The following is an 18,729-nucleotide window of genomic DNA, read 5'->3' as shown; positions in this document are numbered from 1 at the left end:
GCGACGGTACAGATGCCAATCCCGGACATACACACATACATACATACACACATTCAGCTTTATATATTAGATATACCTGTATGTAATCTCCTGTATATAGTATATACCTGTGTGTCATCTCACCTATATATAGTATATATCTGTGTGTCATCTCCTGTATATAGTATATACCTGTATGTCATCTCCTCCTATACATAGCATATACCTGTGTCATCTCCTCCTGTATATACTATATACCTGTAGGTAATCTGCTCCTGTATATAGTATATACCTGTGTGTCATCTCCTCCTGTATATAGTATATACCTGTATGTCATCTCCTCCTGTATGTAGTATGTACCTGTATGTCATCTCCTCCTCTATATAGTATATACCTGTGTGTCATCTCTCCTGTATATAGTATATATCTGTGTGTCATCTCCTCCTGTATATAGTATATACCTGTGTGTCATCTCCCCTGTAAATAGTATATACCTGTGTGTCATCTCCTGTATATAGTATATAGCTGTATGCCATCTCCTCCTGTATTAGCCCTCGTTCACACGTTATTTGGTCAGTATTTTTACCTCAGTATTTGTAAGCTAAAATGGCAGCCTGATAAATCCCCAGCCAACAGTAAGCCCACCCCCTGGCAGTATATATTAGCTCACACATACACATAATAGACTGGTCATGTGACTGACAGCTGCCGGATTCCTATATGGTACATTTGTTGCTCTTGTAGTTTGTCTGCTTATTAATCAGATTTTTATTTTTGAAGGATACCAGACTTGTGTGTGTTTTAGGGCGAGTTTCGTGTGTCAAGTTGTGTGTGTTGAGTTGCGTGTGGCGACATGCATGTAGGGACTTTTGTGAGATGAGTTTTGTGTGGCGACATGCGTGTAGCAACTTTTTGTGTGTCGAGTTGCATGTGACAGGTTAGTGTAGCAAGTTGTGTGCAGCAAGTTTTGCGCATGGCGAGTTTTGCGCGTGGCGAGTTTTATGTGTGGTGCCTTTTGAGTATGTGCAAGTTTTGTGTGAGGCAACTTTTGCATGTGTTGCAACTTTTGTGCATGTGGCAATTTTTCTGCGTGTGGCAATTTTTCTGCGTGTGCAAGTTTTGCGTGTGGCGAGTTTTGCACGTGTGGCGAGTTTTGCATGTGGAGAGTTTTGCGCGTGGCGAGTTTTGAGCGGCGACTTTTGTGTTTCTACTTTTATGTGGCGAGGTTGGTGTATGTGTGGTGAAATGTGCACTGAGGGTGGTATATGTGTTCGAGCACGTGGTAGTGTGTGGCGCATTTTGTGTGTGTGTTCATATCCCCGTGGTGGTGTGATTATCCCATGTTGGGGCCCCACCTTAGCAACTGTACAGTATATACTCTTTGGTGCCATCGCTGTCATTCTTTAAGTCCCCCTTGTTCACATCTGGCAGCTGTTAATTTGCCTCCAACACTTTTCCTTTCATTTTTTCCCCATTATGTAGATAGGGGCAAAATTGTTTGGTGACTTGGAAAGCGCGGGGTTAAAATTTCACCTCACAATATAGCTTTGACGCTCTCAGGGTCCAGACGTGTGACTGTGCAAAATTTTGTGCCTGTAGCTGCGACGCCTCCAACACTTTTCCTTTCACTTTTTCCCCATTATGTAGATAGGGGCAAAATTGTTTGGTGAATTGGAAAGCGCGGGGTTAAAATTTCACCTCACAACATAGCCTATGACGCTCTCGGGGTCCAGACGTGTGACTGTGCAAAATTTTGTGGCTGTAGCTGCTACGGTTCAGATGCCAATCCCGGACATACATACATACATACATACACACACACACACATTCAGCTTTATATATTAGATTGAAAAAACGGGGTGACAGGTTCCCTTTAAAGCACCTTCCTACTGGTGGCATGAAGAAAATTTGACAGACCAGGCAGAGGTCCAACGTTTGCAGCTAAGGTTCACACTTGCGTTGTGCAGTACGTTCAACAAATCCGTTAAACGGACTGCACTAACGCAAGTGCCGACTTTGGCACTGCGCTAGCGCAGATGGAGCATCTGCTAGCTCCATCTGCACTAGCAGTGCGCTACTAGTGACGGACCCGGAAACGCTGCAGCCCGCTTCTCGGGTCCGTCACTCAATGCGTCTCGGGTCCGTCACGCCATTGAGGGCGTGCGCTAGTGATGCGTTCGCCATTGCAAGTAATGGCGGCGTTAATGGACTACGTTACACCGCGTTATGGCGCGGTGTAACGTAGTCCGTTAAACGGGTTCACACAACGCAGTGTGAACCCAGCTTAACAGTACAGTACTCCAAGTGTTATCCCCAACAAACCCAAACCGAAGAATTATCATCCATCCTGGAAGTGAATACTTGACTTCAGCAGAGCCAGCTACATTGTATGGAGCCATTTATTATATGGCAAGCTAGATCGAGGACAGATGACATTGACTGTGCTATATTTAGATGGAAGATCTGGTTACCATTAGCAGAGATTATTTTGGGAAGAAAGTTGAACACCCATATATTCCTACATAGCAACTTTATAATTCAAATAAAGACTGAATCCCTAAAAAGATCTTAATGAAACTGGGAAGATAACCTTGTTGGACTAATATGAACTTATTCCAATAAAAAAAACGGAGCTTAAAACCGTTATTCCGCTTCCATCCATAACACAGTAGGCATAGGTATGGCAGAATATGGCGCATAAAGACTGAATCCCTGAAAAGATCCTAATGAAACTTGGCAGATAACCTTGTTGTACTAATATGAACTTATTCCAATAAAAAAACGGAGCTTAAAACCGTTATTCCGTTTCCAACCATGATAACACAGTAGGCATAGGTATGGCAGAATATGGCGCATAAAGACTGAATCCCTAAAAAGATCCTAATGAAACTTGGAAGATAACCTTGTTGTACTAATATGAACTTATTCCAATAAAAAAAACGGAGCTTAAAACCGTTATTCCGTTTCCAACCATGATAACACACTAGGCATAGGTATGGCAGAATATGGCGGCGCATAAAGACTGAATCCCTAAAAAGATCTTAATGAAACTGGGAAAGTAACTTTCTGTCACTAATATGAACTTATTCCAATAAAAAAAACGGAGCTTAAAACGGTTATTCGTAATACTTACCAAAGTGATGATGGGAGAGCCTGGTGTTGCAGCTTGACTTCTGTAAGATATGCCCCAGCTAGCATGTCCACTTACTCTGCAGTCTCTGGTTGCTAGGGTACTGGATGTGTGAGAGGAGGGTTTATATACTATCTCAAGGTAGACAATATTAACATTAGCTTCTAGCCTATAGGTACCGTCACACTAAGCGACGCTGCAGCGATATAGACAACGATGCCGATCGCTGCAGCGTCGCTGTTTCGTCGTTGTGTGGTCGCTGGAGAGCTGTCACACAGACAGCTCTCCAGCGACCAATGATGCCGAAGTCCCCGGGTAACCAGGGTAAACATCGGGTTACTAAGTGCAGGGCCGCGCTTAGTAACCCGATGTTTACCCTGGTTACCAGTGTAAATGTAAAAAAACCCAAACACTACATACTTACATTCCGGTGTCTGTCGGGTCCCCCGGCGTCCGCTTCCCTGCACTGTGTAAGCGCCGGCCCTAAAGCAGAGCGGTGACGTCACCGCTGTGCCCTGCTTTACGGCCAGCCGACGCTGACACAGTGCAGGGAAGCGGACGCCGGGGGACCCGACAGACACCGGAATGTAATTATGTAGTGTTTGGTTTTTTTTACATTTACAATGGTAACCAGGGTAAATATCGGGTTACTAAGCACGGCCCTGCGCTTAGTAACCCGATGTTTACCCTGGTTACCAGTGAAGACATCGCTGGATCGGTGTCACACACACCGATCCAGCCATGACAGCGGGTGATCCAGCGACGAAATAAGGTGCTGGCCTTCTAGCTCCGACCAACGATATCACAGCAGGATCCTGATCGCTGCTGCGTGTCAAACACAACGATATCGCTATCCAGGACGCTGCCACGTCACGGATCGCTAGCGATATCATTGTTAAGTTGTTCAGTGTGAAGGTGCCTTTTATCTCACTCAAAACATCACCCTCCCTCTCTCAGTTCAGGTACACAGAGAAGGGAGTTGTAAGGCTATGTGCACACGTTCAGTATTTATCGCGTTTTTTTCGCTATAAAAATGTGATAAAAACATGAAAAAAACGCTTACATATGGTTCCCAATCGTTTCTATGTAATCCGCAAAACTTGTGCAAATGTTGCGATTTTTTTCCGCGAAAAAACGAAAAACGCGGAAAAAAAGCAACATGTTCATTAATTAATTTTGCGGAATCGCTGATTTCCTGCACACTGTACAATATCTACCATAGGCATAGGTACAGACAAATATGACTAAAAAATCTACCATAGGCATAGGTATATGACACATAGGGTTTTAGTATTTTCCTACCAGACATCACTAGTCGCCCCCCCAGAGCAGGACACTACAGGTCCCCCCTTCCCGGGAGCAGGACACTACAGGTCCCCCCTTCCCGGGAGCAGGACACTACAGGTCCCCCCTTCCCGGGAGCAGGACACTACTGATTGCCCCCAATTACCGCAAGACACCATTGGTCACCCCCAATTATCATACACCACCCAAGGCAGGACACTACTGGTCGCCCCCATTACAGGACACCACAGCACAGCAGCAGTCCCTCAGTCACTGACAGGAGAACAGCCGCCAATGAGCGGTCACGTGGTGCTGACATCATGATCATGTGCCCGTGACGTCAGCAAGGTCCTTGTAGAGGATAGGAAGTGCCGCTGCCCCCGGAGGCCGTGTCCGCAGCGGGGTCCGGGCCACTCCTTGTAGTGGTGAGCGCGGAGCCGATGACATGATTGATGGGGACGGAGCTGCAGACATGTCTGCCGAGGAGCCGGACGTCCAGGATGCCGAGTGAGTGCTGCCATTTCCCGCGCCTGGCGGCGGTGTTCCCTCCGCACCGGGCTGTGTACGTTGTGTGCGGTGCTCCCTGCCTGTACATGTGCTCGGTACCTGGGTCGCCTACCGGAACACGGCCTGAGAGCTGTGCCCACGTCCTGGCACATCTGGGGCTGGCACTAATTGTTGTGGGGGGCGCAGTTACCCAGGTGGGCGAGCTCGCGGCAGACGGCGACTTCTCCTGATGTCTCTTCTTTCTTTGTTGTCACTTTCTTCTCTGAGGTATTTTCTGCTTTGTCCCCCTGTGCTCCCGTCTCCCAGACTCCTCTCTTTCAAAAACCAAATGGCCCCCACTGGTAGTGTCCCACGCGGAGACCCCCGGGCGGCTCCAGGACATAAGGGGGCGGCGGGAGAACGGTCGCTCCCTTCACCTTCTTGGCTCTGTGGAAACCTGAGGTGGTGGGAGACGCTGAAGAGACCGAAGATACGACCAGCGAGTGGTTTCCATATAGAAGAATATAGAAAAAAACTCTGCAAAAGCTAGTCAAAACCGATAAGGAAATGTAAAAAGTGTTGAGATTTTTTTTTTTTTTAGTGAGTTTTTTGAACAAAAGCCACGAGGAGTTAAAAAAAAGAAAAGGTCAGATTGGTGACTTTTTTTAGGTGGATTCCACTTGACATTCACCTGAAGAACCACCATAATGCTAGTGATGAGCGAGCTTGTATGGATGAGGTGTTATCTGAGCATGCTCGGGTGTTAACAGAGTCTTCAGCATGCTCGAATAATAAGCCTGAGTCCCCGAGCCTGCATGTTCCGTGGCTGTTCGACAGCCCCAACACATGCATGGATAGCCCGTTTGTTAGGCAATCTGTGCAGGTGTTGCAGCTGTTGAACAGCCATGAAACATGCAGGCTGGGGACTCGGATGTATTATTCGAGCACACCGAAGACACTCGGTTAGCACCAGAGCATGCTCAGATAACACCTCACCTGAACACGCTTACTCATCACTGCCTGACGCACAGAATGAATATAATGCACAGCAATGTGAAAACGACACTGCTGTGCACATGCTCTGTGTTTAGTCACTTCTTTTAACTGCTTCAGGGTTCAGAAACCATGAAGTGATTGAAAGAAGTAACCTGCCCATTCAGAAGGCTACTTCCGCTATGAAGCTGATCACCACTTTGCCCAGTAAAAAGATGTCAGTGGTGGAGTCACCGCAGAAACGCATTACCCGCCAGCAAATATGCATCAGGAAAAAGACCTCTGGCATTATCCTGATGCGGCTATGCTGGCAGAACAAGGGCGTCGTGTGCACCTAGCCTTGGAGAGTTTCTGCTGTGAAAATTCAGCAAAAAATCCTGCTTGAACCCACCCTTAGGGAATTTGCACAGAGCGTCCTTTAGATTGTGTCTTTGAAGCTGAAGACGCTTGAGGAAACCACTGGCGATATTTTCTGCTTCTCTGGCGCTTTTTCAGTTTTAGTGAGCAGATCCTAAATGGAAGTCACCCCAAGAATGAACATTTTAGGTCTGTCAGGTGCTTCCCGCCTTTCGAGGTCTGAAGTGATTGAAAGAAGGAAAGACTGAATGTGTGCTCAGCAAGTGGCTCAGACATCGCTGTGCATTATAGTGATGAGCAAGTATACTCGTTGCTTGGGTGGTCTCCGAGTATTGGTTAGTGCTCGGGGATTTCATTTTTGTCAATTCAGCTGCATGAATTACAGCTACTAGCCAGCCTGAGTACATGTGAGGGTTGCCTGGTTGCTAGGGAATCCCCACATGTATTGAAGCTGTCCAGCAGCCGTAAATCATGCAGCTGTGTCGACAAAAACTAAATCTCCGAGCACTAACAAATACTCGGAGACCACCCGAGCAACGAGTATACTCGCTCATGACTAGTGCATTATGTTCATTCTTTGTAGAGTTTCTGTAGCTCCTTCATGTGGACTATGTCCTGAAAAAGACGCTTTGTGCACATACCCTCAAACTCCTCCAAATCCCCCTCCTATGACAGAGAATTTCCAGAATTGGTTACCCTTAGAAAACTTGCTATTTTTGATGGCATGTGCCCGGGCTCCAAATACCTGACAAAGGCCAAAAAACAATCAAAAGAAAACTGGTCAGTAAAACTGTGCATATTTGTGCTTCTGGAGGTTATGCTGTAGAAGGGGATACAATATTTTCTTTTACAATAATATCATTAGTGATGCATCCTGGTATATATCATGTTAAAGCACCTGTGATTAGCCTGAAACTAAGCTGTCTTCCATCTGGGCTGAGAAGGTTGTCCTTTATACCTGTAGATCATGCTGGTTTACCCAAAATATAGAACATTTGACTTTACAGTCAGAAAATTGCTGCTCTGTCAGAGGCAGAAGATTTGAGTCCTCCATGGGTATCAGCCTGGCACTGTTATACAGGACAATAGTTGGCAGCTGACTAAGTTATTCATCACTGAGATTTGGAAGATCTGCTGTGACTGTAGCTGAAATGCCCGACAGGTCATGTCCAGCAGGGACCTTAGTGGACTTGTAACCTTTTGGAGTTTATCTCTTTCATGTTGTTCTCGTTGTGGAGCTGCACTGTTTATTTATTTTACTCATTTATATAGCACCATTAATTCCACACCGATTTACACACATTGTCATCGCTGTCCCCATTGGGGCTCACAATCTAAATTCCCTATCAGTATGTCTTTGGAGAGTGGGGGGAAACCGGAGAACCAGGAGGAAACTCACACAAACACGGGGGAACATACAAACTCCTTGCAGATGTTTTCCTTGGTGGGATTTGAATTCAGGACCCCAGCGCTGCAATGTTAACCACTGAGCCACCGTGCCTAAGGGACTGTCAGCACAGAATGACTGTTCAAACCAAGCGAAGGGCAATCACTTACATACACCTTCCCACCTGCTTGTTTTCCCTCTCTCCTCCCTCCTCTAGCTCTATGAAGCCAGAGCTGTCAATCAGAGATGAGATGGTGGAGATAGATGGAAAACAAACAAGTGGGAAGGTGTGTATATATATATGTTTGGCCCTGCTGGGAAGCACTGAGCGGTCATTCTGTGCTGACAGGCCCTTTTAAAATGGGTTGTCCAGTCTTTTGAATCCTTACCGTGTGCACACCGCTGTAATACAATGCTATACACTTCTGTAATACAATACATTGAGTGAGGCCGAGCATGTGTAGTCTGAATGTGGCCGGAAGTAAGCAAATCACACACTTGCAGTTATGTGCCCGTCCACACTTGCTGCCAATCCTGGATAATCATAATGACACTGTGGAGTCTTGGTGATGATGACTGCTTTTGAAGCGTTTATGGCATTCGTCCGAAAAGTTCTGTGGTCTCCTTCATTTACTCCTTTTTTTCTTTCTGGAACACATGCCTACATTTGTAGGCAACAAAAACTTACGCCTTAGCGTGTGCTTTTTCGATTATGACCAAAATGCTGCCGCCATGTGGTTAGATTACCACTTGACACGTTAAGGGTGCTTTCACATTGCATGTTGTTACCTGGTCGTTGGTTTTGTCGGAACTTGCGTCCAAAGCCGTTCGCAAAATAATGAGATTCTGGTATATGCGCCGACGAGGCCATAGACTATAACAGTGCTGACAGAGTGAACATTCGCACGGTTGTGCATCATTATTGGACATATACTCCTATTGGAGGCGGACACTCAGATGTAGTAGCAGGACTGTGGAGTCGGTAAGCCAAACCTCCGACTCCTCAATTTCCATGACTCCGATTCCACCCAAATGGACTCCGACTCCACAGTCCTGCATAGTAGACTGTGTCTGGGTATCCGCCTCCAGTAGGGACAAACAAACGGGTGCCAAAAAGCAATGTGAAAGCACCCTAAGGCGTTTATATACAGTCATGGCCAAAAGTATTGGCACCAGAGCTGAGGAGTCGGTAAGCCAAACCAAAACCACTGACTCCAACTCCTCAATTTCCCTGACTTCTGACTTTGACCCCACAGCCCTGCCTCACTACTGAACATGTACTTAAAGTACAGCACAGATTGATCTCAAGTAAAAGCAGAGATGCTTAGGTCAGGAACAGAACAGACATTTATAGGACATTTCATAACTTTCCCAAATTATGAAAACATTTATAGTACATCCTGCACTGAACTACTGAACCCAATTTATATTATATTTATATATATATATATATATATATTTAGGAGTCTGAGTCAGTCCAATTTGTACCGACTCCAACTCCACCAAAATGTACTCCGACTCCACAGCCCTGGTTGGCACCCTTGAAATTATTTAAAAAAATGAAGTATTTCTCCACAAAAATTATTGCAATTAAACATGTTTTGTTACACATTTATTTCCTTTGTGTATTGGAACAACACAAAAAATGGCAAATTGGACAATTTCCCTCAAAACCCATAAAAATGGGCACATTTCCAAAATTGTGGATAAGGCTACGTTCACATTTGCGTTGTGCGCCGCAGCGTCGGCGCCGCAGCGCACAACGCAAACAAAAACGCAGCAAAACGCATGCACAACGCTGCGTTTTGCGCCGCATGCGTCGTTTTTTTCATTGAATTTGGACGCAGCAAAAATGCAACTTGCTGCGTCCTCTGCGCCCCGACGCGGGCGCCGCAGCGACGCATGCGGCGCAAAACGCAAGTGCGCCGCATGTCCATGCGCCCCTATGTTAAAATATAGGGGCGCATGACGCATGCGGCGCCGCTGCGGCGCCCGACGCTGCGGCGCTGGCCGCAAATGTGAACGTAGCCTAAACCATTTTGTTTCAAGCATGTGATGCTCATTTAAACTCGCCTGTGGCAAGTAACAGGTGTGGGCAATGTGTGTCACACATTAAGTAAGGAGAACAGAAAGAGGAGAAGAGAACTGTCTGGGTATGTGCACACGTTGCGGAAAGGTGTGTGGATTTTTCCGCACTGATTTTGGTAAATCCGCACTGCGTTTTTTGTGCTGATTCCACCTGCGGTTTTACACCTGCTGATTGCTATTATGGAGCAGGTGGAATCCGCACAAAGAATTGACATGCTGCGGAATAAACAGCGCAGCGTTTCCGCATGTTTTTTACTGCAGCATGTGCACTGTGGATTTTGTTTTCCATAGGTTTACATGGTACTGTAAAGTCATGGGAAAACTGCTGCGAATCCGCAGCAAAATCCACAAAGTGTGCACATGGCCTCTGAGGGCTCGAGGACCAAAATTGTTGAAAATTATAGGCAGCATCAATAGTAAAAAGTTGGTCACACTTATCAAACACTGTTTGACAAGTGTGACCAACCTGTCAATCAGTTTTCCAAGGGATGCTACAGATCGCTTGGAAAACACTAGCATTCTGCAAGCTAATTACACTTGTAAAACGCCAGTGTTTAGCGGGAAAACTCATGCCAATTCTGCATGTGTTTTACCCGCGGCACAGTTGCGGAATTGCCGTGGAAATTTCCGCCGCAATTCCGGACGTGTGCACATAGCCTAAAAGTGGTGTTTTTTTAACCTTGATTAAAAGTCTTAAGAGGTCAGTTCTGACGTAACTGTGTAACGTCTGCTGTCCTGTGGAGTCTAATATATAATGGCTGAACACCAAATGTTCTACATCATAGAGCCCCTCCATGACTGCAATCCTCATTTGCTCATTTGGGTGGTCTGTGAACCTTTAATGGAAAAGGCCAAATACAATGTCACATAAAATATGCTTACATTAGTGTTTTTATAATGAAAATTGATAATTGTTTGTACGGTCTTCTGCTTCTGGTCTAGTGAATTTTCACATTATTAGAAGGGGTTATTCAGTTTTTATTGAAGTCTTTTAAAGAAGCCCTCCTATGTACGGTATATTTGTAGTCATTAAATGTGTGCATGTAATGTAGCGTGAGCATATTAATTTGCTCACCTACCCCTGCTCTCCTGGGTGTCCAGCGCCATTCTTCTTTATGACATCACCACTCTGCGTGACCCGGAAGTGGCTTTTACAGTGTTTAGGCTATGTTCACATGATGCATTTTTGATGACGGCAAAAAAAATTTGATAGGGTCATACTGGCCCACCGGATAACCGGAGGATTCTCCAGTGGGTCCAGGCACTGACACCTACTGACATACTGGCCAGCAGCTGCCTAAGGCTCTCACTGCTCTAAGGGCACCTAGCCAGAGTCTATTGGGCCCGTGAGTCAAGGGGACCCGCTCTGTGCCCGTGGAGCAGCAGTGGGTGACCGGAAGCCACACCTGTCCCCGCTGCTAAAGAGAAATTAACATTCATGCTTCTCCACGCCCACATGGGCATGGAGAAGAGTGAATACCATTTCACTTAAATAGCGGGCAGCATTAACCGCAGGCTGCAGCTAACACCGCCCGCATGTAAAGCCCCACCGCACCACTCTCACACACAAAGCACCGCACCACATACACACACGCGCAGACAAACACACAGCACCACAGGGTGATGAGGAAGGAGGCAATGATGGATGTGGTGAAGTGGGCAATGATGGGGGTGTTGAAATGGGTAATGATAGGGCGGTGGGGGAGAAAGCAATTATGGTTGTGTAAAGAACAATTATGATAGTGGAGGAAAAGACCATGGTGGTGGTGGAATGGGCAATGATGGGGGTTGTGGGGGAGAAGGCAATGATGGAGGTTGTGGAAAGGGCAATGATAGGGGTGGTGGGGGACAAGGCAATGATGGGGTGGATGGGGAGAACAATGATGCAGGGTGGAGAGGGGCTGCATTATACTTTATGAGGGGGCTACATTATATTCTGTGGGGGGGACTGCATTATTCTCTCAGGGGACTAGATTATATTCTGAGGGGCTACATCATACTATATGAGGGGGCAACAGTATACTCTATGGGGGGCTGCATTATACCCTATGAGGGTGCTACATTATGGTTGGGACTGTATTATATCTTATGAGGGGGTTGCATTGTATTTTGTTGGGTGCTGCATTATATTCTATGAGGTGGGCTGCATTTTATTCTATGGGGGGGCTACATTATATTCTGTGAGGGGGGCTACATTATATTCTATGAGGGGGGCTACCCCAACCCCTTCTACATAATTAAGACATATACTACCTTATACCCTGATATTAGCCTGTTTTATCACACAATTGGTGGTCTTGTATTTACTTCTGTGTAGCAGAATAATCTGGTGGGCCCAAGGTGCTCCAGTCCGACGCTGAATGAGGTATTGGGTTTTGCTGCGTTTTGGGGGCAGAAAACTCAGGAACAGGCACTAAACTGTATCGGCAAGAAAAACGCACCAAAACCTGCTTTTTTTTAAAGGGAACCTGTCACCCCCAAAATCGATGGTGAGGTAAGCTCACCGTCATCAGGGGCTTATCTACAGCATTCTGTAATGCTGTAGATAAGCCCCCGATGTATCCTGAAAGAGGAGAAAAAGACGTTAGATTCTACTCACCCAGGGGCGGTCCCGCTGCGGTCCGGTCAAATGGGTGTCTCAGGTCCGGTACAGCGCCTCCTATCTTCATTCCATGACGTCCTCTTCTGGTCTTCACGCCGCGGCGCAGGCGTACTGTGTCTGCCCTGTTGAGGGCAGAGCAAAGTACTGCAGTGCGCAGGCGCTGGGCCTCTGACCTTTCTTGCGCACTGCAGTACTTTGCTCTGCCCTCAACAGGGCAGACAAAGTACGCCAGAGCCGCGGCGTGAAGACCAGAAGAGGACGTCATGGAATGAAGATGGGAGGTGCTGTACCGGACCTGAGACACCCATCGGAGCGGGACTGCCCCTGGGTGAGTATAATCTAACATCTTTTTCTCCTCTTTCAGGTAACATTGGGGGCTTATCTACAGCATTACAGAATGCTGTAGATAAGCCCCTGATGACGGTGAGCTTACCTCACCATTGATTTTGGGGGTGACAGGTTCCCTTTAAGCAGCTTCTTTACTGCCGAGTGAGCAGGTTTTACCTGCAGAAGAAAATGCAGCAAAGAAGCAACATGTGAGCATAGCCATAGAGTGAGCCAGTTAGTTGCAATTGTGGTGACTTCAGTCAGAAGAGGAGTAGAACGGCGCTAAACACCGGAGAGAACAGGGGTGGGTGAGTACGGTATATTATCACACTACATTACATGCACATTCGCACACATTTCATGAATGAAAAAAAACTTTGTAGAAGTGCTTCTTTAAGGCTCACCAGCGTATGGCATCGGATGTGATCTACTAATGACCCTTGGCTCCTGCTCTGCTGCGATCGGGAGCCGAGTGTCAGTGCTCCGTACTCCGATCCTCCCGCATGACCGGATCAGAGCAAGTCATTTCTCCATCTCCTCTGCTGCCGGTGTCGGCGAGAATCGCACTGCACTTGGGTGATATCCGAGTGCAGCGCGATGGTTCACTCGCTCCCATAGATTTGTATGTGTGCAGGTGAGGTGAGTCTCGCTGCCAATGTCAGCATACTGCCATTGTTCTCTTATGCTGAATTGGCATGAGAAAATAACCGCAGATCTGCTCTTCCCCATATAATAACACTGGGCCGAATGCTAGGCCAGGTTATATCACATAGCACTCGGCAGTGTTATTCGGCAGTGTTATACGGCAGTGTGACTCCAGCCTAACTATATAACCACATAAAAATAGGTTTTGACCACTAGTCCCGTATTTCATAGGTTCACATTCTTGAAACACACCTGTGGTTGCATTTGTTCATGCTCATTCGCAGTGTGTTTGTTTTTGAGGGATTCCCTTCCAAAGCGTGGTTTATTTTGTGTCGTGCCGGTGACTGACCCATGTTGGACCGTTCTGGTGGCAGAATATTTTGTGCAGGTTTCATTCTAGTATATAATAGAATATTATGTAGCAGTGCACTTGCCATAATTGATGGACTTTATTTAATGCATTAATATTTAATGAATTTTCACTTCACCTATGATAAATAGGAATAGCAAAATAAATATTTAATGACTTTGCAGATGTAAACAGCCAGCAATACAGTCCCAATTAGACCAAAAATACATACATGTCATATTCTAGAGGGGCTCACTTTACCTGTTGATGAGTTTTGGGATAATACTGCCCCTTTAAGAGGAGCCATTCTATCTAAGAACCTGTACCCAAATGATTGTATGCTTGTGAAACAAGAAACACAGATGGTACTCGCCCTTCCCAGGGTCCAGTGCCAGCTCTCTGCCGCTGCTCCGGTCTCTATTTCTCGATAACATCGGTAACACATCACAGCTAAAGCACTTATCGCCGCTGCAGCCAATCCTCGAGCTCAGCTGTTTTGCTGATATAGACGTCAGCACTGCAGCCAATACAGAGAGCGGAACAGCGTCAAAGAGCCGGCACTGGCCTTGTAGAGGGTGAGTACTATCTGTTTTTATTGTCTTGCAAGTATACAATCATTTGGTCACAGTTTCTGGTAGTTTTTCTACTAAATATGGAGACTCGTTGGAAATGCTCCACAGATAACACACACTAGCTTTCTTTCCTTCCAGGAGAATGCTATTGCCACTTGCGGTAACTACCCTGATGAGGGGGAAGTACCCTGAAACAGCTAAGTGTAGATGGTTTAGTGAATATCTATAATGGTATTGCAAGGCTCATTATAGTGTCGGACAGTAGAGTGCTAAACATTTTCCAGAATTGTTATTTCATGTAGAACTCTCATGTTTGTTAATACAGACCGATCCGAAGAGGTGACTGGCCTAAAGAAGCAGCTCTATATAACTGTGCATGTTAAGGCGAGCCATTATGTGCTGGTTGCGGCACATGGAGGCTGCTCCCAGTGTAGCCGCACAGTCCTTGCTGCTTTCCTGCTTCCTCTCGGGCACCAGCACTGTATAGCGGTTTTCCTTCTGGGGTTTCCTGTTTTACATCTGTACAGCTGATAAGTGTGTTTGAAGCCTAAGCTCATTGTTTTTTGTTCTCATAGATGATTATTTATTATACTTTGCTTATATAGCTCTATCTTATTCCGCAGCGCTTTACATACATTATCATCGATTATTCTTGCACCAATATTAATGGATCCCATCTTCTTACCATGAATAGATGTATTGGTTTAATAGCAAGTTATATAATAATTTTTTATTTATTAATAATAATAATAATAATAGTAATATTAATATTATTAGCTTATGTCAGTGGACCTTTGACTGCCGTTTACTATCAAAATATATAGGTATAAATTAGAATTGAAATGTTCTTTATCGTAATTAGATAGTGTGCAGGTATATTGTTAAAAATAGAAGTCCGTGTTCCTATCAAGGAGATGCATAATGAAAACAAGTTCTAGAAATATCTCTTGCTGTGTAATGTTGCGGTGGGATGGCTTTTTATACTTTTTTGTTTTAAAGAGTGATCCAGGTACTCAATGTTCTCCTGCATGCTGCACTCCTATTACCAGGTTTGCTGTCCCTTGTTTTTGGTTTTGCTTTAGCTTCCGGTACATTTGGGAGTGTGGCCTCCTTGGCTGTGCACCTTTATGTGCTTAGCATTCCACAGACCAGTCCCAACACAGTCAGACGCAGGTTCTGCTTTGCCCCTGTCTACCTTAAGGCCTGTTTAGGACATAATTATGTTTGTCGTTATAATGATTCCTTACATCTTTTCGTGGTGGAATGGCTTTTACACTTTTTTTTTTTTTATAAAGAAATGTTAACTAAGTGCCCTATGTTTTTTACATGTTTTACTACTTACTACAGTCCTGTACATTTCGCTTTTATTCTAGCTTCATATGTATAATACATTGGTCATATTGTACTAGGGTCTGTCCATGTTTGTGGAAATGACCCCTTTCTATATAGCTTTCTGGACTGTTTTTACCAGGGGTATGGATGCTTTTCCTGCTTTCAAGATCGTAGTCCTTTCCTGCACAAAGAATGCTTATGGAAGTCCCATGCAGAAGTTGTCCCACCCTGTCATTTGCAGGAGTCTAATGTTGCTTATTGGGGCAGATATACAGTACTTGAAAATATCCAATATTATGGAAATATAATAAGACATAAGTTATATGATATAGCTACATGAGGACCTGCATGTTGCATGACTATTAGGGAGATCAGTTTGAAAAGATCTGTGATAAACAGGTTAAGACAGAGCATTTTTTACCAGCAGAAAGAGAGCATTGCCCTCTAGGCCTGTACACAAGTCTGTGCAAAAATACAGCATACTCCATCACAGAATGACAGAGAAGCTTCTACTTCTTGGCCATCGTCGCATTGCTTCCTATTGGTCATCCACAAACATGAGTATCACAACCATTCTCACATCTCCACACACTAAAACCAAGCTGGGTTTTATTTAGAAACCCAATTTGTTAAAAGGTTTGTCCACTACTAGGACAACCCCTTCTTGATCTAAATGTTTGGCCCCGAGAAAGTAAAAAAAGCTTTTACTCACCGCCTGTGCTGGCGCTATTTTAGCAGTGTTTGTACTCGCGGTCTCGGGGCTCTCGTGCGGTTATGACACGTTGTGCCTGGCGCCTGATCAGCGCTGGCGTCATCACTTTCCCCACTTTCATACAAATTGAAAATGAAGAGAAAGTCAGAGATCAGCCCAGCTTCCTCTTCATATTCAATTCATATGAAGGTGGAGACAGTGTCGCCAGCGCTGATTGTGTCCTACAACCGCACAAGAGCCTCGACTGCTGACACCACTGGAACGGCTCCGTCACAGGAGGTGAGTATAAGTTTTAGTTTATCAGGGCCAAACATTTAGATCAAGAAAGGGTTGTCCTAGTAGTAATAATAATAATAATAATTTTATTTTTATATAGCGCTAACATATTCCGCAGCGCTTTACAGTTTGCACACATAGTAGTGGATAACCCCTTTAACTTTGGCTTTGTTCTCTGCGTTCTAACCTTCTGAGATGTGTCTGGAGGATTTCCCAACCTAGTCCTCCAGTGGACATCTTCAATGCTTCTTATGAATACTTTCTTTGCTTGGATGGGTACAATTGAATTATTTTACACATCTCACTGTAGTCATTCATGTCTGTTTCTTATTGGTGACCATTATATGAAAGTTGTGCTGCTATAAGTTGGACATGTCACAGATGTACATTTTGCCACTATGTGTTGCTGATGTGCGTTGTGCCACTGTATGCTGGGCATGAGCCACCAGTGAACAGTTTGTGTCTTGCCCTTGCATTCTATATGTTAACTTGTATCATGGGTTGCGTTATACCAGATCTGTTCCGCTGCATTCCTTGAGCATCAGGACAGGATGCCAGCCACGCTTGGCTGCACGCTAGCCAGGTGTAAACTACTACCCAGATGTGTTGTCTCCTAATTATCTGGTGCATCTCCTAGTCATTCTCGGTTCTTCCTTTCTATAAGGTTCGGTGAAACTTATTTGAATTGTCGTTCAAGTTGAGTGCTCAAAGCTGCAAACATGGGCCAAGACTCTTCTGTATGCTGCTCTTAGAGGGGGAAGTAGTTAAAATTTCCATCTGATAAGTTTTCGATACATGTGAAGCTACTTTCATGCTCTTACTACATGTAGCAGGAAAGTTCCTGGTACATACGTCTGATGTACCCACATTACCCATAGGCCCACATTCGCCAGACGAAGGCCAAAGGAGTGTCGTCTTGTTCTTCAGATTGGTATGCATTACTGGACAGAGCAACTTATGAGAAATACAAATCTACATTCTGCTGCTCTCAGTCAGTCCGCTCTCCTGGCCTTGATTAGCCTCTTGTACGCCTCTGGGTTTGTTGACTTGGGGTCATGAGATACTTGACCGGGCCGAGCATCATATACAGTTGCGCAGAGAATGTAGTGTGAATGCAGCCTTAATCTCAGATTGGATGACTTTCTATGAAGCCTTTTCATTGCTTGGTGCACATGAGATAGTTTTATGCCACATTTATTTCACTTTACATTTATTTCATATTTTCATGTTCTGAATATCCTGTTCTAATTGTATTATTCACTTAATTATGTTTTAGGCAAGACACCTTTTCTGGATCCTTTGACAGACAGGAGTCTGTGGCTACAACCGAAGCAAGGCTTAGGATGGAAGGTGTAGAGCTTAAGGAGGAATGGCAGGATGAAGACTTTCCCAGGTAAGTGTTGTTTCTTACCATAGCTATGTATTATGCAGCTTGTTATCTTGCTGATACTCTATGTAACAGATTAATTCTTTAAAGAGAACCTGTCACCCCCAAAATCGATGGTGAGGTAAGCTCACCGTCATCAGGGGCTTATCTACAGCATTCTGTAATGCTGTAGATAAGTCCCCGATGTATCCTGAAAGAGGAGAAAAAGACGTTAGATTCTACTCACCCAGGGGCGGTCCAGCTGCGGTCCGGGTCCGATGGGTGTCTCAGGTCCGGTCCGGAGCCTCCCATCTTCATTCCATGACGTCCTCTTCTGGTCTTCACGCCGCGGCTCCGGCGCAGGTGTACTTTGTCTGCCCTGTTGAGGGCAGAGCAAAGTACTGCAGTGCGCAGGCGACGGGCCTCTCTGACCTGTCCCGGCGCCTGCGGCGTGAAGACCAGAAGAGGACGTCATGGAATGCAGATTGGAGGCTCCGGACCGGACCGGACCTGAGACATCGGACCCGGACCGCAGCTGGACCGCCCCTGGGTGAGTATAATCTAACTAGATGTTTCCAGCCAGCTAACGCTCGGCACGCTCATTGCTATCTAATTAACGCTGCTGGTGATTAAACTAAAGTAAATAATGACAACATTCAATAGCGCTTACGCAGGTGGTAAATTAACTTAAAATGAAGTTAATAACAATAGTGTGGTGATGTGTTGGAGGCGGGATTATGTCGTGATGTGATGTGGTGGGGGTGGGATTATGTGGTAATGGGATGAGGCACATGATTATCTGTGGTAATGTGGGGGGGCGGGGATTATGTGTAGTAATGTGGTG

At 45.4% G+C, this 18,729-nt stretch overlaps 1 protein-coding gene across 2 annotated transcripts in view; it reads left to right on the top strand.

Annotated features, from left to right (window-relative positions):
• The first annotated feature begins 4,675 nt into the window (after nt 1–4,675).
• The window catches only part of BNIP2 (BCL2 interacting protein 2), a 61,676-nt gene continuing 47,622 nt past the window's right edge, over nt 4,676–18,729 (top strand). The window contains exons 1-2 of one of the 2 annotated variants that reach the window (XM_077263928.1): nt 4,676–4,900; nt 17,796–17,912. In XM_077263928.1, coding sequence (XP_077120043.1) covers nt 4,839–4,900; nt 17,796–17,912 — 179 coding nt within the window. In that variant the 5' untranslated portion in view covers nt 4,676–4,838. The remainder of the gene's footprint in view (nt 4,901–17,795; nt 17,913–18,729) is intronic. The other variant, XM_077263929.1, reaches the window with a different exon arrangement.

The sequence above is a fragment of the Ranitomeya variabilis genome, chromosome 5, assembly GCF_051348905.1.
Source record: "Ranitomeya variabilis isolate aRanVar5 chromosome 5, aRanVar5.hap1, whole genome shotgun sequence".
In the NCBI taxonomy this organism is placed as follows: Eukaryota; Metazoa; Chordata; class Amphibia; order Anura; family Dendrobatidae; genus Ranitomeya; species Ranitomeya variabilis.
The sequence above is the reverse complement of the archived record's forward strand: the minus strand, read 5'-3'. Positions and strand labels throughout refer to the sequence as shown.